This window comes from Odocoileus virginianus, chromosome 23 (genome assembly GCF_023699985.2).
Source record: "Odocoileus virginianus isolate 20LAN1187 ecotype Illinois chromosome 23, Ovbor_1.2, whole genome shotgun sequence".
NCBI classification, from domain to species: Eukaryota; Metazoa; Chordata; class Mammalia; order Artiodactyla; family Cervidae; genus Odocoileus; species Odocoileus virginianus.
In genome coordinates, this window is record NC_069696.1 from 15,851,466 (window position 1) to 15,873,223 (window position 21,758).

At 67.4% G+C, this 21,758-nt stretch overlaps 1 protein-coding gene across 2 annotated transcripts; it reads left to right on the forward strand.

Moving 5' to 3' along the window:
* Window positions 1–180: 180 nt before the first annotated feature.
* On the forward strand, window positions 181–6,851 carry CRELD2 (cysteine rich with EGF like domains 2). Of its 2 annotated transcripts, XM_020881958.2 has the most exons (10): window positions 183–456; window positions 781–863; window positions 1,363–1,473; window positions 1,750–1,841; window positions 2,357–2,533; window positions 3,600–3,695; window positions 4,426–4,509; window positions 5,270–5,365; window positions 5,605–5,751; window positions 6,599–6,851. In XM_020881958.2, the coding sequence occupies exons 1-10, from the start codon at window positions 337–339 to the stop codon at window positions 6,646–6,648; spliced, it is 1,056 nt and encodes a 351-aa protein (XP_020737617.1). In that variant the 5' UTR covers window positions 183–336; the 3' UTR covers window positions 6,649–6,851. The 2 variants fall into 2 exon arrangements, with proteins under 2 accessions (XP_070309640.1, XP_020737617.1); XM_070453539.1 differs by lacking the exon at window positions 6,599–6,851 and having other exon boundaries at window positions 181–456; window positions 5,270–5,373; window positions 5,605–5,734.
* Window positions 6,852–21,758: the final 14,907 nt, after the last annotated feature.

A 21,758-nucleotide genomic window follows, 5' to 3' on the forward strand; every position in this document is an offset into this window, starting at 1 on the left:
CGCGGAATAGGCGGACGCAAGGGGCGGGCCTGGGCCTCCACGCCCCCCACGCCCGGCCTCCCGGCAGGACGCTGACCCGGGGCCTTCCTATTGGTAGCCGCTCGTGGCGAGCCTGGATTGGACAGCATGGGGGCGGAGCGGGCCTAGAAGGCCAATCGCCGCGCGAGGGCTGGCGTGGGGCGGGGCTCCAGCCGGCTCCGCTGAGTATCCCCGGGAACGGCTGGCGCTTCGGAGCCGGTGGGCGGCCGGAGGCCGGAGTGCTCGGCTGGTTCCCGCTGGACTTCGGCCTGTGCCCGCGCGGCCGCGATCCCGCGACGCAGTCCGCCTTGGCCCGCCATGCGCCCGCCGGCCCCGGCCGTGCTGGGGCTGCTGCTGCTGCTGCTGCCGCCCGGCGCGGCCACCAAGAAGCCGACGCCCTGCAAGCGCTGCCGGGAGCTGGTGGACAAGTTCAAGCAGGTGGGTCGGTCACCCTGTGGGGACGGGGGCGGGGGGCCGGGGTCGCCCCGCCGTGGCCCAGAATCACCCCCTGTGGGCCTGCGATCACCCTGCCGTGGACTGGATCATCCCGCATGGCCTGTGGTCACCCTACCATGGCCTGTGGTCACCTCACCGTGGCCTGGGTCACCTCATCATGGACTGGGTCACCCCATGGACTGTGGTCACCCCACCATGGACTAGGTCACCCCACCATGGACTGGGTCATCTCCACATGGACTGGCTCACCCCCCCGTGGACAGGCGTGAGGCAGCAGGGCTGACCCTTGCAGCCCTCTCCCCACAGGGAATGGTGGACACGGCAAAGAAGAACTTTGGTGGTGGGAACACGGCTTGGGAGGAGAAGACGCTGTCCAAGTATGAATTCAGGTGGGCACCCTGCTCTGACTGGCCCAGCGCCCGCCTTTGGGGCCTGACGTGTCCCTGGGAGTGTCTGCAGACACAGAGGGTCCCTTGGGCACAGTCACCTGTCCTTGCCTGGGGCCGGCGTGTGGGCCTCCGACTGGCCCCTGGCTGTCGCCTCACCCTCCAAGGGGCAGACACAGGGGTCTTTTCAAAACACAAGTGGGGCTGGCTCCCCGCCCCAACCCAGAGCTCCAGCCCATTGCCAGGCTTCCCTGGGTGGACCTCACACTTGATGTCCCACCTAAGGATGAACAGGCCTCCCTGACCACCGCACCCTCTGCGTTTAGCTCTCTGCCTGGCAGTGATACCCCCAGGCCCCAGCTGGGTGTTTGTCAGGGGTCTGTTTTCACTGAACACCAGCGTGGCTGCGGCGCGGCAGCAGGGGGCCCACAGTCATTCTGGAGCGTGGTCGCTGAGGTGCCGCACGCGCCCGCCTCACGGTGCTGCCGGCCCTGTGTTTCAGCGAGGTCCGCCTGCTGGAGATCGTGGAGGGCCTGTGCGAGGCCAGCGACTTCGCGTGCAACCAGCTGCTGGAGGAGCAGGAGGAGCTCCTGGAGGCCTGGTGGCTGCGGCTGTGAGTGCGCAGGGCCCGCGCCCGCCATGCCCGGGGTTCGAAACGCACTGGAGACAGTGGGGCTTCCACACACCTGATTTCTCCCTCACCCACATTCCCGTCCTGTTCCACCAAAGTGCAGCGATCCTGACGAGGGAGTTAGCTGGGAGAGTCTGCTGGCCACAGGCCCTCATTTCCCGGGTCCCACGATGCTCAGAAGTGCCTTACATTCAACTGTGGTTTTGTTTCGAGGAAATCCGCCACGTGAGACTCAGTGGATGCTGTTTACATTCTCAGGAAGAAGAAGCATCCTGACTTATTTGAATGGTTTTGTGTGCAGACACTGAAAGCTTGTTGTTCTCCGGGGACTTATGGGCCGGACTGCCTGGGTATGTCTTTCCGTGGGGACCCTCGAGTGTCTGCATGGTTCCTGTCGTGGCTCCAGGGGCGGCGGCTCCCACAGGCCTGGGTGCTGCCCCCTCCCGACTGCAGGGACCTTCTTCCCTGGTCTGGTCCCAGGTGTGCTCCCAGCTCACCCCTGGGTTCATCGTAACTCACTGCCTGGCCCTGCCCGCTGAGTGAGAGGAGGCCCACGGCCAGCAGAGCCCTGTGCGAGAGGCCGGGGTGTCCAGCCTTCAGGGTTCCGCCCAGGCATCATGGACACGTTCAGGTGGATCACCCGGGCGGAGGGCATGATCTTGGCACTTAGACCCCGCCCCAGCCCCCCCACTGTCCTGCTGGTGTGTGGCCGCAGCGGGATGTCCTCACTGTCTCCTCCTCGGTCCCGTGTCCCCAGTGAGGCCAGGGCCCGTGTGTCCTGGAGAAGGGGCAGAGCGGGCCTGGGGTTGCAGCAGGACTCAGAGCGGGGGCTCCCAGGCGCGCCCTGAGCAGCTCGTGTCCCCAGCGTGCCAGGGCGGGTCCGAGCGGCCCTGCGGCGGGAACGGCCACTGCAGCGGAGACGGCACCCGAGAGGGCGACGGGTCGTGCCAGTGCCACCTGGGCTACCGGGGGCCGCTGTGCGCCGACTGCGCGGACGGCTACTTCCGCTCGCCGGGGAGTGAGGCGCCCAGCATCTGCTCAGGTACCGGCCCGGAGCGGGGCTGTGATGGCGGGGGGCGGGGCCGGGGCCGGTCCTGCTTTGGGTCCCTGAACAAGGCGCGGACAGAAGTGCAAGGTGATGCCCCAGGATGGCCTCCTGGGCCGGCAGTGCGGCACCGCCAGCTCCACGACAGCCACGCTGGGCCTGGGTGCTGTGTCCTCCGGGAGGCTCGCGCGGCCCTGCTGCCCCGGCGGGAGGCTCGGCGCCGGCGGGAGCGGGCTAGTTGTGGCTGCAGTGCTCGGGCCGGGTCTGCGGAGCCCCTTCCGGGGGGCCGGTGGTGTGACTGAGAACCGCACAGCAGAGGCCATGCAGTGTGGCCCCCGGGTCCCCGTGAGGAAGGCACGCCACCTCGGTTACCCTGGTGTCGGGAAGGGCAGGCCCCCACGGGGGTCTTTGGAGGCGCCCCGGCCCTTGTCCCAGGCTCACTCGTGAGTTCCGAGATGTGCCCATGGGGTCCCACAGATGGGGCCTTCTCAGCTGGGATGGACATGCCAACCCTTCCACTGGGGGAGGCCCGCGCCCCGCTCATGAGGCTGTGTCAGCCCAGGGCAGCATCCAACGACGTGTAAATCCAGGGAGGAGGCCACAGGGGACATCTGTTTCCTCGTTGGCTGTCACTGCCTCGGGGGGAAGACTGTGGTGGGCCGTGGCAGTCAGGTCTGGGGGCTGGTGCTGCGCCCTCGGGCCTGCCCACAATAAGGCCAACCACCCCGGTTCCCACCCAAGACCTCCCCGGGCCTGGCAGGATTGCATGTGTTGGCAGGCGGCATGCACACCCAGTCAGGTCTGGGCTCCAGGCTTACGAGCAGCTCCTCTGAGTCCTCATTTGTTAAGAATTTTATCACCACCGGGCATGGGAATCCCCACGTGTTGTCTTTTCTCATTAAGTCCAGTGTTGCGAGTTACATGAGTATTTTTCTGTTATTGAATCAGTCTTGCCTCTTTGGGATTTTTGCTTATTTTCACCCTAACAAATGTCAGTTGCTAAGGCCCAAAATGACCTTTGCATTGAGTTTTCTCCTGAGACGTGCCTGCCTCTGCCTTGCAGCCTGTGACGAGGCGTGTAAGACATGCGTGGGCCCCACCAACAGGGACTGTGACCAGTGCGAAGTAGGCTGGGTGCGCCAGGACGACGCCTGCGTGGGTGAGGCTGGCAGGCGGCCCTCCCCTCCACGCCCCCCACCCTGGACCCCCACCCCCTGCAGGATCTGCCGGCCCAGCACCCCCAGGACACACCACGCTCTGCCTGCTGCGGATGTGCTGGGGGAGACTGGCGTCCCCAGTTGTGCTTTAAGGGGTCACAGGTGGAGGCTGAGTTTGTGGGTGGGCGCTCTTGGCCACGGGCGGGACGCTCCGCGAGGACCCTCTGTGGCCTGGACTCCGGGCTGGGAGGGTGGCCCGCAGCCTTGCTGTCTGTGGCCTTGGGGGTCCTGTTGGCTCAGGAGGGGAGCCTGCCTCAGGCCTAGTCATGTCCCCTTGGGCCCTGCGGGGCTGGCAAGGTGACGCTGCAGGGAGGGGGCAGCCTCTGACTGTGGTGACGGCGCAGTCCCGTGCTCTGGAGGCCCCTGACCAGGTTTCCTGGTCTCCCGTCACCCGCTGCCCGCCCTCAGGTCTCGCCTGGACTACAGCCCCGCCCGCAGCATCTCAGGGCCTGGGGCGGGTCCCTGTGCTGCCTGGCTGCGCCAGGGGGTCCGGCCCCGGGTTTGGTTTCAGCCTCCCAGCTGGCGGGCGTGGTGCCCCCCGCGGCCTTGAGGAGGGGCTCGCACTCAGCCGCTGCGCTGTGCCCACGCACGCGGAGGCCCTGGAGGATGGCCGTCCACGTGTCCCCAGGCAAGGGGCCCCCTGCCGGCACTCAGCGGTGATGTCGTTTCCAGATGTGGACGAGTGTGCGGCGGAGCCGCCTCCCTGCGAGGACACACAGTACTGTGAGAACATCAACGGCTCCTTTGTGTGCGAGGGTGAGTGCCGCCCGCTGCCCCGCCCCGCCCCCACCTGCCCTGTCCTCCCGTCCCCACCTCGTCCCCGGTCCGTCCTCCTGTCCTGCCAGCTCCCCAGACCTTTGTAGTTTGTCTGCGTGACCCCTGCATGTGCTGCCCACTTGAAAAGCTTAAGGTGGCAACATGAGTACTGGCCGTTTCCCGACCATCAGGAAGCTCAGATGAAAGACGGCAGCGGCGCCCACTGGCGGGAGGGCCCTGGGGTCAGCGCAGCACTGACCTGATGCCGTGCCGTGTCCCCTGTCCGATTTTCCCTCAACAACACCGTGACCGCGTTTGTCCATCGCGTTTCTCTGCATCGTGTCATTAGGAGCGTGCTGATGTCTGTTCCTCCTCAGCCCACATGGTTGACTGTTTCAGCCACGCATGTTCTCCGGTTACAGACTTGGAGGGCCCTGTAGGTAGAGCTTTTCACGATGCTCTTCACTTTCCCTGCGTCAGTCTCCGAGTGGGGCCGCCCGCCCCAGAGCTGGGCCCCTTCCTCGCCCAGCAGCGGCCCGTGTGGCTCACGCCCCCGCGGCGTCCTGTCTCCGTGCTCCACAGACGCACCATGTGCCCCAGAAGCGTCACAGGAACGCAGGCAGTGTGCCGGGGGCGGCACGGGGGCCACCCCTCCAAGGACGGGGACACCGGCTCTTGCAGCCACAGGGCCTTCACCGCCCCGCGCGCGGCTGCCGCAGGACGAGGCTCTCATGTCGTCACCCCCGGCCCCTCGTTGCAGAATGTGACCCCACCTGCGTGGGCTGCACGGGGAAGGGCCCCGCCCAGTGTAGGGAGTGTGTCGCCGGCTACAGCAAGGACAGCGGCCAGTGTGAAGGTCAGCGGGTGCGTCTCTGCTCCACCGGGGGGCCTTCCCGGGGGCCACGCGCCAGCGGCGCCTGCCCTCACGCCTCTGCCTGTCCCCTGCCAGACGGCCGCCCGGGGCTCCTGCTGAGCCCTCCCTCCCTCCTCTAATGCTCGTCCCGTCTCCATCTCTGTGCGCGAGTGAACCCCTCGACCGCTGCCGGGCCTGTGCGCCCGGCGAGGTCACCCGTGCAGTGGAGTGTTCTCATTTAGACATCGATGAGTGCTCGCTGGCGGAGAAGCCCTGCCTGAGGGACGGCGAGAACTGCTACAACACGCCCGGGAGCTTCGTCTGCGTGTGCCCCGACGGCTTCGAGGCGGCGGAGGACGCCTGTGTGCAGACCGGGCCGGCGGGGGCTGGTGAGGACACCTCAGCCACCTCTGCACGCACGTGGCCGGGGGCTGGCAGGGGTTCCCGCAGCGTGGGGGGGCCCTGAGAGACGAGCACGCGGGGGGCGGTGGGGGAGTGCCCTGGGCGCCCTGAGCGCGCCACAGCCCCGGCGGCTTCGACCCGAGACCTGCAGGCAGGATGTCTGAGGTCAGGTGTCCAGGGCTGCCTCCCCCCGAAGCCTGTCGGGAGCATCCTTCCCACCTCTTCCGGCTCTGGGGGTCACTCCTGGCGTTCCTGGGCGGGCAGCCGTGTCCCTCCGGCCTCTGACTCTGTGGTCTTGTGGCCTTCGCCCCTGGAGTCTGCGTCCACAGTTCCCTCTGCTTGTGGGGACACCGCTCATGGGCTCGGGGCCCCCAGTGACCTCGATCTCCTGCAGGGACCCTACTTCCAAGCAAGGTCACGTCCATGGGTGCCCCGTGGGGGGTACAGTTCTTCCAAGATGGTCCCAGATGCGTCCTGGGGGCCGTGGGATGCCTGCAGGACGGTGGCTGGGCCTCCAGGAAGAGCTGAGGCCCCGGCGGGACCATGAGGGGCCCAGCAGGCAGCAGAGAGCAGGGCCCAGAGGGGCTGTAGCCACCCCGCTCAGACCCGAGCACCCAGGCTCACCATGCAGGCTCTAGTCTCGTCTGGGCTGAGTGAGGCTGGGCTGCCTCGCCAGCTCCCCGTCTCCTGTCTCAGGGCTCCCGCCCCACTCTGGGGAGACACCCCAGCTGGGCAGGCCCCCCATGGCAGCAGGCAGGCCGTCCACTCGCCGCCACGGCTCCTGCAGGGCCCCTTGTGCCAGGATTTTACCCAACGATCTCTGTTTTCTGACAGAAGCCACGGAGGCAAGTCCGACGCAGCCCCCCTCCCGGGAGGATTTATGACGAGTGCAATGTTGGCCACGCCGCCCCTAACTTATTCAGACTCGTCCCGATGGGCCCGGTGCCAGCCGCTGGCTCCAGGGGGCTCCTTCCCAGAATGGCCGGTGCTCACTGGACCCTTCAAAAGCTGCGTTTCTTGGCTGTTCTTAAACAGATTTGTATATTTTGATACCGTTCTTTATAATAAAATTGGCCACTGAAGGTAATTAGGCAGAGAACAGGTGTGGGTTTGTCTCGTTAAAAACATCTGGACGCTTTCGAATGGACTTTGCCCAGTTCTGGAGTCCCGGGCCTGCGGGGGCCCCCAGGGGTTCCTGTTGCTCACCCCCAAAGGCTTGCAAGCACCAGCGGAACGTTGATCAGGGGGTTCAGGGCCCCCCGTGGGCCCTAGAGTGAGTGTCGTCAGGGACCCTGGGGGAAGAAGTCAGAGGAACCCCCAGGGCCAGGTCCCCACATAGGGAGGAGGCGCCCTGCACCCCCGGGCCCGGCCTGTGCTCTGCCGTCCGCCCGGCAGTGAGACCACGGCTGCCCTCGGGGTCTCCCACCCTCAGGCCCTGGAGCCCCCGCCCCCAGCCTCACTTCCGCCCGTGTCACCCTCTCCCGCGGTCCTGGCCCTGAGGACAGTCCCCGTGCCCCTGGCTGCCCCTGGGCGCTCAGCCCCAGCCAGGCACCCGCCTGGGTGCCTGGGTGGGGCGCCTGCAGCAGGACTCTACCCCGGGATGCCTCGCTGGAGGGGGGCACAGCACCAAGGCCTCAGGCCCACCAGGCCCTGCAGCTGGCTCCACCAGCTCCCCCAGCTCCTGTGGGACGGAGCCTCCCGTCCCAGGCCCCGGGCAGGTTCCCCGAGTCCCTGGGCTGAGCAGGAGGGCGTCCAGTGGGCTGGGCAAGGCCAGTGCAAGACCCACAGCGGGGGCCACACAGTCCTCTCGGAGACGGACACGTGAGGCAGGCCGAGGAGCTGAATAGGAAAGTGGGGTGATGGCCGTGCATGCGGGCAGCACAGGGCAGGGCGGAGATGGGGGGATGGGGTCTGCATTGTGGGGTTCCAGGAGGGCCCCACGGGGGGACAGGCCAAGCCTGAGAGCTGGGCCAGGGCCTGGGTGCTGGGAGAAGTGCTGGCGGGTTGGTGGGGGGAGGCCCTGGCCTGGGGTGCTGCGGGGAGGCGGCGACCCGAAGGCTCCCGAGGGGAGAGAAGCCTCCTTGCCAGCTGTGGGCCAGCAGGCCCACAGGGTGGACAGTCCCTGCCCAGTGTGGGGCCCAGGCCTGGGTGCCAAAGTCTCCCCCCGGGGCTGCATGACCCGAGCCGGGAGCCGCCCCGCATCTAGCTGGAGCCCGATGGTCCCTGTCCTCACTGTGGGGGATGGCGCGCAGAGCCCCGGGCAGACCGACCGCTCACCCATGGCGGGGTCAGCTGGGTGACTGCCTCGCCCCCTCCAGGGTACCAGCCAGTACCCTGAGGGGACTGGTCACCTAGCAGTGGGGGGTGGGCCCTGGCTGGCGGCCCCCACAGCTTTGGACTCAAAAGTTGCACCCTGGCCTGAGCCCCGCAGCTGGCTACCCTGTGACCACTGCGCTGGCCGGTGGGGCCTGGGGGTCCTCTCCCCGTCCCCTCCCCGCCTTCCTGCGGTGCCACACACACCCCCAGATCACCTCCCGGACACTAACGGGCCTGCGCAGCCTGGGGAGGGACGAGACCCCCTGGGCACCTCCCTGCTGGCAGCAGCTGCGGCCACAGCCCGGGGAACCATGGGTCCTCAGCTGTCTGCTCCAGGACCCCCTGTCAGCCCCTTCACTGGGCCTGCCCCACTAGGGCAGAGCACGCCAGGCGGGCCTGGCTCCTCCATGGTGCCCGGCGTGGTCGCACGCCAGGGCCTCCGCATTGCTGTCTCTCCTGCTGGGAACGTGCGGGGTCTGCTCCCCCATCTGCTGGGGTCTCTGCTCATTTGGGGGGTCCGGGGGCGCTGTGGCTCCCTGCCCTCTCAGCCCCTCCTGGGGCGGCACCAGGAGGCACAGCCCCTCACTGGAGCTGGGTCACCCCGGGGCCCAGGCCCCCTGAGGACGCCCTTAGCCCCTTCCCAAAGCCCCACATGCCCAGGGGGGTGTCTCTGCACCCAGCAGGGCTTCCTGCCCCCACCCGACGCCCCAGGCCGAGGTCTGGAGTCAATGGTTAACACCCCAGTCTCAGTTTTTCCATCTGTAGATGGGAGCAGGGCCTCACCGGACCAGGCCAGGAGCTCAGGGTGCCCACGCTGCCCACAAGCAAGGCGTAAGGACGTCAGCACTGGGGGGCTGAACGGTCCTGGCCTCCCAGAGGGCCTGGCTCCGCCGGTCACCCGGGCGGCCCGGCGGTGACTCCTGTGCACACCCCGCGGCCGCCCCTCCTGGGAAGCAGGTGGACGGTCTGGGCGGGTGGATTGATCAGCCCCTGCGCCCGGGGCCGAGGGGCGGGAGTGGCCAGCAGGTGGCGCTGCGGGACCACCTCCAGGCCCGTCTGCCTCGACCGCCGGGTAGGGGGCCGCCCTGGGCGGAGTCTGGGGACAGGCTGTCGGCACGCTGAGGCCGCGGGGGTCCCGAGAGCCCCAGGCCCGGTCCTCGGGGCGACCCATCCAGTGAAGGACCGTGCCTCCTCCCGCCTGGTACCGCCCCAGGACGGGCTGACAGGGCCGGAAGCCACAGCGCCCCCGGACCCCCTCGGGGACCCCTCCTCCTCCTCCTCAGGGTCACAGGGTGCAGAGCCCCTCCCTGCCTCCCAGCCGGACGACCTGCCCAACGTCCAGTCAGGCTCAAGGACCAGGGGGCAGGTTCGCTCACCCTCTGGGCCCTGCAAGAGGCCAGGAGCCTCAGGGGAGCCATGATCAGGTTCCGTGGGCTGGCGCTCAGACCCCTGGGGCTGCGTCCACCACCCTCTGGACCCTGGGGCCCCCGCACCACACACAGTCCTGGGGCTGCCTCCCTCCCAGCCGGCCTTCAGCAGGCCGTCACGCGCCCCATGGGCAGCCGCTTCTGGAAGCATGCAGCCAGTCCCAGCCGCCCACCCTGGCTTTGCTGCAAAGTGGGTCCTTCTATCTGATGGGGCTGCACAGGGGGACATGGGCAGTGCCTGGGGACACTTCTCACGGGGTGAGGGGGTTCCCAGCTCGAGTGGACAGAGACCAGCAACGCAGCTCGACACACCCAGGAGCCCAGGACGCCTCACACGTCAGCCCCCGGGGAGCTGTGTCCGGGCGCCCCTCTCAGGGGAGTTACGGCGGGCAGACAGCCCCCTCCTGCCCTCAGGGTTGCCCGGAGGACCTCCCCTTCCCCCACCCACCCCCCCACGGGGCCCCCTGAATGCAGGGCAGGGACACCACGCCCTCCTGCTCTGCGCCCTGTCCAGCTGAGTGCCGACTGGCCCTGGCCTGAGCAAGGGAGTGAAAGTCGCTCAGTCGCGTCAGACTCTTGATGACCCCGTGGACTGTAACCCGCCAGGCTCCTCTGTGCATGGAATTCTCCAGGCTAGAATACAGGAGTGGGTAGCCTTTCCCTTCTCCAGGGGATCTTCCCAACCCAGGGAACACAGGTCTCCCACACTGCAGGCGGATTCTTTCCCAGTGGAGCCACAGCAGAAGTCCCTGGGTCCTGAAGCAGAGTCTAAGCCGGACGTCTGGCTCAGCGCCCGAAGGCCCAGGCCCATGTGTTCTCCTTCCTTTGTGGTGGTGTGCTCTTGCTTTGGGGGGCTTGACCCTGCACCCGCACAGGGCCCGTCTCTGCCTAGAGGGCACGCATCCTGCAAAGGCCCCAGTGCACTCTGCACTCTGGTCACCTGGCCTGATCAGCACACTGCTGCTGACAGGTGACTGTGGGCCGGAGAGGCCCAGTACCCTGAGCGGCCGTGTGTTCGCTCGCGGTGACCTACACTGTTTCTGACCGCCCTTCCGACGAGGCTGCGGGAGAGCGTGCCCCGCCCCTGGCCACTGCACAGCTGCAGCTGTGGACGCTGACTTGAGCGAACTGAGCAAAGACACCACGGCTGGCCAAGGCGGGCCTCTCGCAGCTGTCCACACCGTGGGATCCATCCCTGCCTTTTCTGTCGTCAGACTTGCAGCGTAAGTAGAGACCTGGAGGGACCACCACCCTGCATTCTCTGGGCTTCAAATACTCCACCAATCACGCCCAGGTGTTGGGTTTGACTCGCAGTCTTGGGTGGGGGCACTTGCAGAGGCTTCCCCTGGACTTATCTGTGACAGTGGCCAAGGCAGTGATGTCCTTGGCCACTAAGTCTGTCTGCTCCCTGTCTGTTCTGGGCCTGGGATGTGCCCACGGGGTCCACGTGCAGACCCTGGCTGAGAGCCCGCTTGTCTCTGGGCTCTCGTGAGCCCCCTACTCAACAGAGGAGCCAGGAGGGTGCTCTGGGCCTCAGGGTCCTGCTGCAACCGTGGCCGGCGGTCCTCAGATGTTTGCTGTCTCTCCTCCCCACCACACTCAGCTAGGGGTCCCGGGGAGGTCCCTGGGCCTGCTATTCAGGTGGGTCCTGGGTCTGAAGCCTCAGGTCTGGGAACCAGGCGAGGGGTAATAGCCTTTCACGGGGCCCTGGTCACACATCCTTGGTTTCTCCTGCTGGGCCGCCAGACCAGTCCTGGGAACGCTGAGTTCTGTTAACTACAACCTCAGGCACCTCAGGCCCTTGGCCCGGCTCCAGGCCTGCCTCTCCCGAGAGCTGCACCCACCTGCCCAGTCAGGCGCCCTCAGCTCCTCGCCACTGGTCCTGGGACGGCCTCTCCACCGGCAGCAGGACGGTGGGAGCCCTGGCAGGCGCCTGCTGCAGCTCCGTGCCCACGTTGGCCCCAGCCTTTCAGCCCCGGCCACACATCAGCTCTGCCAGCCTCTTCCTGGCCACCAGCACTGTGACCGTGTCGCCTACTGGGGGTGCACTCTGGGCCTGCGCTCTGGGCCTGGGGAAAGGCCCTGCTCTCAGGGGGCTCCCCTCGTCCGCCTGGCACCTGCTGCTGGGCCCTGAGGCTCTGCTAGGGGCCAGCATGTCCCCTCCAGGTGATGTCACCACTTGGGCCCAGAAGGGAGATGGGCAGGTCCCGACGGCAGGGCTCACATCTTCAAGTGGTGCCCGATGGAGGCGTGGCCAGCGATGGGGGCCTTGTGGGTCACCGAGGGCCCACTCCCTCGGGCAGTGCCTGGCTGGGGGCTCTGCCCTCCTGGAAGCTGACCCCTCCCCCGCCACCGTCTTTTCCCAGAGCACCAGCCCACGACACCCCTGCTCCGCATTCTAGATGGTCGGACCCTGCGCAGCTACGCAGCACGTCCAAGGTACCAGCGACCACGGACACCAGACTGTGGCCAGCGGCGGCGGCCGGCGGGCCTTTCTAGCTCCGCCCCTTATAGCCCCGCCCCTCCGCCCGGCCCCGCCCCTCCGAGCCGGTTCCCAAAGGAGCCGCCGCGAGTCCTCAGCTGACCCCCAGGGAGGGTGAAGCCGGATGGCCATTGAGAGGTGTTCAAGCTGCGGCGAGGGCGCTGGGCCCCGACCCCCTTAGACTCTGCCTGGGGAAGGAGCATGGCGGGGGCCAGGTGACCTCTGGCCGAGGTCAGGGCTCCAGGGGCCCAGGGCCAGGTCCAAGCCGCCTGGTGCAGGCCGTTCCTTCCCACCCGGGACCTCCAGGCCGCGAACCCTGGCACCAGCCCGGACCTTGCTCCTCTTCGCACGCCCGATCTCCCCTGTGGGGGCTCACGGTGGAAGGGGGCGCACTTCCCTGACCCCTCAGGCCTCCGGTGTACCCTGGCACAGGGCTGCCCTCTGCGGGTGAGCCTCCCTCACTGTCCCCCACGGGGGCCACTGCCTTGGGGACTCCTAAGCCACCACTGGGCTCACAAACAGGCCTTCCCAGACCGGGCCCCCAGGTCCTGCGGGCTCTCCTGGCCTCTGCATTTCAGCCCCACCCGTGGGTGCCCGGAGATGCAGACAGGCAGGCCTGGGAGGGGGCTGGGGCTCGGGGCCGCCACGCAGGACAGGACAGCTGTGCAGTGGGATGACCCAGGTCAGGACGTGGTGGTGCCGTCACCCTCGGCATGTCCACCGCCGGCCTGATGGGCCTGGGGGAGGGGGCATCGGGACCAGGGCAGGGGTGGCACAGGCGGCCTCGGCCTGGGGGCTGCCCTGAGGGCAATGGCTGAGTTCTGAGGGTGGACGGGACCAGCCTTGGGCCTCTGTGGGTCAGGCTGGCATTCGGGCCACAAGCCCCCTCCCTGCCCAGGGTCCTCAAAGCCCTTCCCTGTGGCTGGGATCATCCTGGACTCCAGGCCGTCTGGCTCCGCACTGCCGGAGGGTCAGCCTGGACTGACTGGACCCTTCCCCCCTCCTTCAGAGACCGCTCCTCCCAGCTGTGTGCAGAAAAGCCCTTCCAGAGAGACGTTTCTAAATGACATCATCGGGGCTGGCCCGGCCACTCGCACCAGCCACGTTCCGTCCAGCCCGGCCATCCTGTCAGCTGAGCCACCGAACAGGCGTCAGTAGCAGGGTCTTTCTGCACCCACATCCCTACGACCAGGGGGCGTCGGGGGTCTGCTCCAGGGCAGGGCTCCGCGGAGGGAGGCCCTGCGTCCAGGCCTGTCCCCAGAAAATGAACGGGGGACGGCAGGAAAAGTTATCTGATCCCTTGCCCCATTCTCCCCTGAAGGCCCAGGGGGCTCCCAGCCGGGTCCACGGCAGCGCCCCCCAGGCCGCAGGTTCCCTGGACGCAGTCCGCCGGCCCTCAGAGGGCCGGCCAGTGGGCCGCAGTGTCCGAGCCCGGGATGGGGGCGCGTGGGAGCCCCTGGGCAGCTCGGCCCCTCGGGAGACCCCGCGGCTAAGAAGGTGCCAGCTCCCCTCCGCGCCCCCCACCTTCGCCTAGCCCCGCCGCCGGGGAGGGTTGGCCGTGGCCCCCAGAGCTCCCCCTCGCGGAGCAAGAGGGCCGCCGGGGCGGGGAAGGGCTCGGTCCGCCGGGAAGGGGGCGGCGCCGGAAGCGTCCGCCAGGCCCCCCGCGGGAGGAGCACCAGGCCGGGGGTGCGGTGAGCCCGGCGCGGGGGCGCGGGGCGGCCAGTCCGGGGCGGAGCGACCGGAAAGGAGAGCGTCCGGCCCGCCCCCTCCCCTCCCCTCGGCGCTCCCCTCCCCTCCCCGCCCCTCCCCGCCCCTCCCCTCCCCTCCCCTCCCCGCCCCTCGGCGCTCCCCTCCCCTCCCCTCCCCGCCCCTCGGCGCTCCCCTCCCCTCCCCTCCCCTCCCCTCCCCTCGGCGCTCCCCTCCCCTCCCCTCCCCGCCCCTCGGCGCTCCCCTCCCCTCCCCTCCCCTCCCCTCCCCTCGGCCCTCCCCTCCCCTCCCCTCCCCTCCCCTCCGCCCCCGCCCTCCCCTCCCCTCCCCTCCCCTCCCCTCGGCGCTCCCCTCCCCTCCCCTCCGCTCTCCTCCCCTCCCCTCCGCTCTCCTCCCCTCCCCTCCGCTCTCCTCTCCCCGCCCTTCCCGGAGCGCCGGGCGGCGGCGGTGACGCCGGGTTTCGGGGCGGCGCGTGCGCGCTCGGCCGCGACCTTCTCGGAACGCGCTCGGCGCCAGGTGGCCGCGGGCGGGGCGCTCGCGCTGCTTCTGACGTCACGGGAGTTCCCGCAGGAAACGGTCCGCGTGGGGCGGGCGGGGGCGGCAGACGCCAGGTCGGTGGGCGGCAGCGCCCGAGGCCTGCGCCCTGGGTCCTGCGTGTCCTCCGCGCCGGGGCCCGCACAGCTCTGCTTCCGCGGGGAGCAGAGGCGGCCCCGACGGGCCCTCGTGGGACCTGTGACCGGACTCAGGGAGCCCCCACCCCGGGGGGCCGGAGAGCAGGGGCCCCCACTTCACCCTGCGCCCTCCGTGGGCTCAGGTCTGACTCGTTCTCGGAGCTGAGGCTCCCTCTGTGGTCTCAGACAGCTGCCCCGGAGCGTGACCCTAGGTCCCAGGGAGCCGGGGGTGACCGCCCTCACGTCCGTGTAGGCCCTGCTGCAGGCGGGGTCGCCCTGCAGGGTCGCCTGGGGCGCTGTAACACCCCCCCCGCCCCCCCGCCCCCACCCCGGCCTCGGACTAGAAGCGAGGTTATGACCGAGCGCACAGGCCCGCCTCCGTCGGCCTCCCGACCCCACCTCCGCCCTCACCTTGCTGCCCCCTGACCCCGGGTGCGAGGGCCGATCTGAGCACCCCTCCTCCTTCCGGGGTCCTTCCCATTTCACAGGCCCCCACCATCAGCACGGCTCTCTAGGGTGAAGGGTGGGAGAGGGGCGGGGACACCAGCCTGGGACCCCCACCGCTGCCGCAGGTGAGCTGCCTGGGACTCAGCTGTGGCCAGGAGAACAGTGGCCCTTGTCCGGCCTCCGGGGTGGGGGCTGGGGTACCAGCCCCGGGTGTCTCGGGCGGAGAGTGGCACCCGCCCCCACCCCACCAAGTCATATTGTCCATTCACCCGCCACCCTCACTATTAATAGCTCCTCTCCGCAGCGGAGCTACTATAAATAACCCCTAGCCCCTCACACAAGGCCGTTCAGGCGCCTGCCTCCCGCGCACAATCGCCCACACACGCCAGCACACTGGCTCCTCAGCCGCCTGCCGGGCGCTGAGCCCACTCCTGGCCAGCTCCGGGTTGGGAGCGGGCGCTCCTGCAGCCCAGCTGAGGCCCGGGCGCTGTTTGCATGCCCACCTCCCCTAAGGCCACCAAGCCAAGGAGCCTGGAGCCGTGCTAGGCCCCCCCTGGCGGGCCTGGCCTGGCCTCCCTTCTGGGGGGGGTGGGCACAGCCAGCCTGCCCTGTGGCTGCACTCAGGCACTGGGGCATCTCAGAGGCCCTCTCTGACCCGCATCTGGGGGAGCGGGAACCATGGTGTCCACCCGGCTGAATGCCCCAGGAGGCACCCTGAGTCAGCCTGAGGCAGACGCTGCTCCCTCTCAGGAGACCAGCCTGTGGGGGCTTCGTCCTGCCCCGCTGCACTCAGGGCCCCGCCTTCCCTAGCCCCTGCCCCCAGCTCTGGCTCTCGTGGACCCCAGGCTGGCCTGCCCTCCCCTCCTGCCTGTCCCAGGAGACGGGCAACACTGAATTCCTGGCCCCTGCTTGTCCCTGGGGACTCATCAAAGGTGGTCAAGCCACGACCCCTGTTCACACAGCGGCAGGATGGCCCCTGGCTGGGACAGTCTCCCTGACAGGACCCTGTGGCTGGTCATGCCCAGGGCTTGGGTTGGGGGGCTTGGAACCCGCTGTTATTGTGCCAAGAGGAGAAAGAAAACAACCCTGTTTACGGAAAAGGCACGTCCGCTGATGCTGGCCAGCGGCCTCCCCAGGGACAGAGGCCCTTTGTTGGGAAAACAGGAAGCGAGGATTTCCAGGACCTGTCTGGCCACCCGCCGGCCACCCGCCCAGCTTCCGCCAATTCTCAGCAGCTTCTGCCGGTCGCCAGCTGCCGTCAGTCCGTCTCCTCGTCTGTGTGTCCCTCTGAGCCGGAGGCCCAGGCTTCCAGTTTTAAGGCAAAGCTGCTGTCGTCTCAGCCCCACAGTCAGGGTGGTGTCCTGGGGGCTGCCCTCTCTGGCACAGTGCGCCCAGGGCACATGGAGACGGATGCCAGAAACCCTGGGTAATGCCTCCCAGCAGAGCCCAGCCAGGCCCCACCTGGAGACCCCCGACATCAGGAGACACATGTGGGAAAGGGGGTCTGTTAGGTCACGACCAGTAGGGGCGTCCGTGAGGGCAGCCTCGGAGCTAAGACCCAGGGGCACAGAGAAGGCCAGTGCCAGCCACATATGGGGAAGAAGGGCGGGGGCAGAGGGGGTGGCCAAGGTGGCCTGAGGTCCCCTCCTGCCCGAGGGCCCTGTAGGGTCTCAGGGTCAACGGTCACCAAGCTGCTGCTCCCCAGGCCGTGGTTCCCACACCGTTCAGCCAGTGGGTCCACCACGGCGTGGGCAGGTATACACATGTGTGACTCACCCTCACACCAGCCCCCACACGTTCTCACGTACACGTGTACCGGCACGGGAAGGGCCCCGTCCCCAGCACCCCTGCACCCACGTGTGCCGGACTCGGGCCCGCCCGCCCTCCCCACTTCCGACTCACATCTGCTGGGGGCAGCTGGCTCCCCCGGGTGCCGGCCTGAGCCGGCCTGCCCCGTGCAGCTGGGAGGTGCCGCTGGGTGCCTGGCGCTGGGCAGCCGTGGCGACTGCTCCCCGCCCCCAGCCTGCACAGAGGTGGCCCGCTCCGGCCCAGGGCCAGTCCGCCTGCTCCGGCCGTGACCTCCCTCCTGTCGGGTGGGTGGCTGTCCAGGGATGTCAGGGAGGAGGGACGCCGCGGGCACGGTGGCTCCACGAGCCCCGGGGTCCGGCCTTCGGGCAGGTGCCTGATAGCCCTTGTACCATCCGCTGCCCACCTCTGCCTGCCCACCTGCATCCCTGGGGTGGGCAAGAGATGATGCCCACCAAAGGGGAATGCCCTGGCCTAGAGGGCTCCCCCAAGCTGGCCCGGTGGTCAACCTTTGCCCACCCACGTCCTAATATGGCCCCGTCTTCAGGCGGCGGGTAAGACGGTGTTTGGACCCCCACCCAAGCCATCTAGAGTTTCTCATGTTCTTTCTTTACTCAGCCATCGAAAGAGGAAGGTGCTGAGCTGGGTCATGCCAGGCCTGGACTGGAGGGGCAGGGCTGAAGCCTGGGCAGTGACCGTCCTGGGCTCGCGGGCAGCCGACGCCCGGGATGCCCCGGCCCATGCTGTGGGACGGCTGTGTCCAGTCTGCTTTCTCCATGGGGACAGAAAAGAACATGTTCAAACTGTGGCCACGCACGCTCCCCGAGCCCGCCGGCCTCCCCGCCTCCAGCCACATGCCCAGCGGTTCTGCTCAGAACACCAGCCCAGCCCATGCCATCCAGTCGCAGCGGGAAGTCCGGGGGCAGCGGGCGCTGCAGGGCCGGCCCGGCGACTGACCGGGACCCCGCGGGGCTGAGGGGCCTAGCCTCGGCCCCCTTTCCTCCCCAGAGCGCGGTGGGCGCTGCTCGCCCTTGGCGGGCACGAAGCTCCCGCCGGGGGTCCCACCACAAGAGCGCACCCTTCCCTGTGAGAATCCAGCTCAGGGGTCGCCGCAGCGGGACAGGCGTCCATGCCGGTTACACACATGGGGACTGGAGGACCGGCCAGTGTGGTCCGCAGGCCTCCGGCCCTAACGAGGACCCCAAGGGCCCCCGCTCTAACGGCCACGACGCGCCTCAGGTCTCCACACCCCGGCGCCCACACAGACCCTGTGTCCTCCCGCGGGTCCTTCGCTGGAAGCCCGCGGGGCTGGGCTGTCCGCCTCCCCCCGACACTGAGACGCTCAGCCGTGGGCTGGGAGCTGCCCGTGGCAAGAGGGCCCCGGGCGGGCTGCGGGCGGAGTGCTGGGGGCAGGACCTGGGTCACCGTGGGCCCCTTGGCTGCCCTGCCGGCCGGCGTGGGATAGAGGCCAGGGAGGGTCATCCAAGCGAGATGGGACAGTGACAAGGACTCGGGGGATGATGAGCGCCGGGCAGGTTCTGGACCCCGGCCCACCTTGCATGGCACCCCCTCCCGTCCGCGGGCAGCAGGACCTGGCAGCTACTCCTAAGGCCCTGGCGGCCTCCCGTGGAGGGACCCACGTGTGCGAAGCTGAGGGAGGGCCCCCAGCCAGTACCCAGACTGGCCACACCGATGCCACCCTGGTCGAGACGTCCCGCGAGACTGCGGCCCTGCTCGGCGCCTCAACGCAGGGGGAATGGCCACACCTGGATTCCAGGCCCACGGGAGCCGGGAGACAGCAAACCTGGGTCGTTTCAGGCCATGAGGGCTTGGGGTCACTTGCGATGACCACAGGACGCTGAAGGAGGAGCCGGCTGTAGATGTGACGGGGCAGCGGCCAGGGCGTCTGGGCAAGAGGGCAGTGCCCACCTGGCACAGGGTGGGCAGGTCCGGAGAAGCCGCTCTGATGAGGGGAGCCACGCACGTCTCTGTGGACCCTGTAGAGGCAACGGTGGTGGCGGAAACGGGGCTCGCGGGGTGGTGGGAGGGCCCAGAGGATGAGGCAGGGTCAGGGTTTGGGGGGCCGGCCATGGGCCGGCAAGGGCGGGCAGCAGGGAGGGTGTTTTCTCCAGCTCCCTGAGTCTGGGGGGGGACGGGGGTGATCAGTGGGGGCTGGGGATCCCAGCTGGATGAGGAGGACAGTGAGGATGGCCAGAGGGCGTCAGTGCTGAAGACTGGGGGCTCCCTGATCAGTGGTTGGACTCTGAGCTTCCACCACCTGGGGCACACGTTCAGTCTCTGGTTGGGGATCTGAGACTCTGCAGGCTGCACAATGCAGCCAAAACACACGCACCCACACGTGCACACACACACACCGCCCTGAGAACCCACCTCACGCCCACAAGGATGGCCATTACCAAAACAAAAAGAACCAGGCAGATACCAAATATTGGCAGGAGGTGGTAACAGGGCGCCCTGTGCACCACTCACGGGGATGTAAAAAGGGACGTGCAAGCTAAGTCCCTTCAGTCGTGTCCGACTCTTTGCAACCCCATGGACCGCAGCCCTCCAGGCTCCTCTGTCCATGGGATTCTCCAGACAAGAATCCTGCAATGGGTTGCCATTTCCTTCTCCAGGGGATCTTCCTGACCCGGGGACCAAACCCGGGTCTCTTGCGTCTCCTGCATTGGCAGGCGGGTTCTTTACCACAGCACCACCATAGAACAATGCAGTTCCCCGGGATGGGCCTGACGACCCACACGACCCAGGGTTCCGCTCTTGGGTCCGTAATGCCTACAAGAGCTGAGAGCAGCATCTTCCACAGACGCCTGCACACACCCGTGCTCACGGCAGACAGAGGTGGGACCCGCGTGTCCATCAGCGGGCGCACGGGGAAAGGAGATGTGGTCTCTCCACATGGCAGGATATTAGCCTGCCTTCAAGAGAAAAGGGACCCTGACACATGGGGTCAGACGCTGCAGTGTGAATGGACCTTAAGGACGTTATGCTGGGTGAAGTTAGTGTATCAGCAGGGCAGCTTTTGTGCGATCCCACTTACATGGGGTCCCTGGAGGAGCCCGGTTCAGAGACATTAGGAACAGGGGTGAGCACCAGGGCTGGGGGCAGGGGTGGGGACTCAGTGAGTAAGGGGGACAGTTTTCCTTTGGGAAGGTGAGAAAGTTCTGGAGGTGGTGGGGGGAGGTGATTTCCCAACAAGGGGAGTGCCAGATGCCCCCAAGTGACACACTCAGCAAGTGTTGTGTTGTGGACACTTTATCGCAAGAAAGATAAAAACAAGTTTGGTTGGTGCAGCGTTTCATCACTCAGGTAGGAGTGAAACACACAGGCCCCCACGACTTACAGATGCACTGAGGTTACTGCCCTTCTCTTTGCCCTAAACTTGCTCTGCACAATATAAAGGGTAACTTTCATGGCAATGATTCTTAGATAAATTTAGCGTTCTTTTTCTTTCGTTTTTAAAGAAAGGTTGGCTGCACTGGGTCTTTGCACGGCTCCGGCTTCTCTAGCTGTGGCCTGTGGACTTAGCGCCCCCACAGCATGTGAGGACTTAGTTCCCTGACCAGGGATTGATCCTTGGTCCCTACATTGGAAGGCAAACTCGGCCACTGGATCACCATGCAAACCCCAAAATTTAATGCTCTTTTATTTAGAACATTAAATCAACAACAACAGCAAAAATGACTGACAAGTCAGTGCTCTTTCTGCATGGATGTTGAATTTAACAAAGTAATTTTTTAAAAGATGCTTTCTGGGCTTACCTCCCCTCCACCTCCTGAGGCCCCCAGCCCCAGGCTTGGGAGCTCACAGGTGCCCTGAGGTCCCCAGGGTGGCCCGTGGGTCTTTGGCTGGTGCTTTGTGTCCCTAACAGGCTCGGGAACCCCAGGGAGGGTGCAGAGCTCCACGTGCGAAGGGAGCCTCCCACCGTGTGGGAGGCAGGGCGGGGAGGTGTTTAGGCTTCAGGAAGAGATGTAAACTGTCTCCTTAGAGCTGGTCTGGAGGGCTCCCCTCTGCTAATTCAAAACCAGACCTTCTTTTATCTTGTTACCGTCCCTGAAGCCCTGCAGCATAGCAGGAGACTGGACCCTGGAGTGAGCCGCCCCCACCCCTCCCAGCCTCCCCTCCCTGCAGGTCCCCGAGCCCCATCTGACCATGCCCCTAGTGGCCATGCCCCCCGATGTTCAGTCTAACCCAGGGGGACCTTTGCCTGCCCCTCAGCACCCCACCAGCTCCTTCCCACCTTGGTCTCCCAGGTCCTGCCAGCTCCCTGCCCATCCTCTCCCCTCTGCCCATCTCCCCTCACCCAACCTGGCCAGGCCTGGCCGCCTTCAGCCGTCCCAGATGCTGGAGACATCTCCTCAGAGTCCCCCACCCGCAGGGAAGGGCTGCCACCAGGAACACAGCCACCCCTAGGGACGGGGCCACCCCTGGGGACACGGCTGCCACCGGGGACAGGGCATGGGGGACGTTCTCCTAACAGGGCCAGAGGGGCTGGGCCTGGCCGTGTGGCTCCTGTGAGCAGCAGGCCTGTGAGGACCTCCTTGCAGACTAATGCAGGCAGGTCACACACACACACATGCACAGGAGCACCAGCTTCCTGGGTGCCCACAGCCTTCCAAGGAGCCCATTTGTCATGCAAATGCCCTCTCCAGGGGCCTCCCCAAGGGTGCTAGAGAGCTGTGGCCTGTCTAGGGTGGGGCCTGAGGTCAAGACCCCTTGGGTCCTGCAGCCCACGCCCCTGCATGGCGAGTTGAACTGGGGCCTGGCAGAGGAGCCTCAGCTGCAGACCCAGACAGGCCTGAGGTTTGACCGCTCTGCAGCCTCCGCGCCCAGAGCGGGCGTTGCGGCCGCACCCTTGGAAGCCCCAGGCTGCCAGGCCCCTCCTAGCCTCCTGGAACTCCCCTGGGTGGAAAGGCCTTGCTTCACTGTTCTCAGCTGCCCCCCTGCCCCCAACGGGGGCGGGGGATACAGCCCACCGCCCCCGCAGCCAAGCCTGATGGGCCGTCGCCCCGCTGTCCCGCACGCCTGCCCCTCTAGGGCGCAGATTTGGGGTCCAGGCCTGAGCGGGGCCCCGTGCTGGGGTCGGTCGGCCTCTGGGTCCAGTTGCCACCTGCAGCCAG

Coding starts and splice junctions, on each gene's coding strand:
- CRELD2 (XM_020881958.2), top strand. CDS start 337: ATGCGCCCGCCGGCCCCGGCCGTGCTGGGGCTGCTGCTGCTGCTGCTG. Junction 457..780: donor TGGTGGACAAGTTCAAGCAG/GTGGGTCGGTCA, acceptor CTCTCCCCACAG/GGAATGGTGGACACGGCAAA. Junction 864..1,362: donor CTGTCCAAGTATGAATTCAG/GTGGGCACCCTG, acceptor CCTGTGTTTCAG/CGAGGTCCGCCTGCTGGAGA.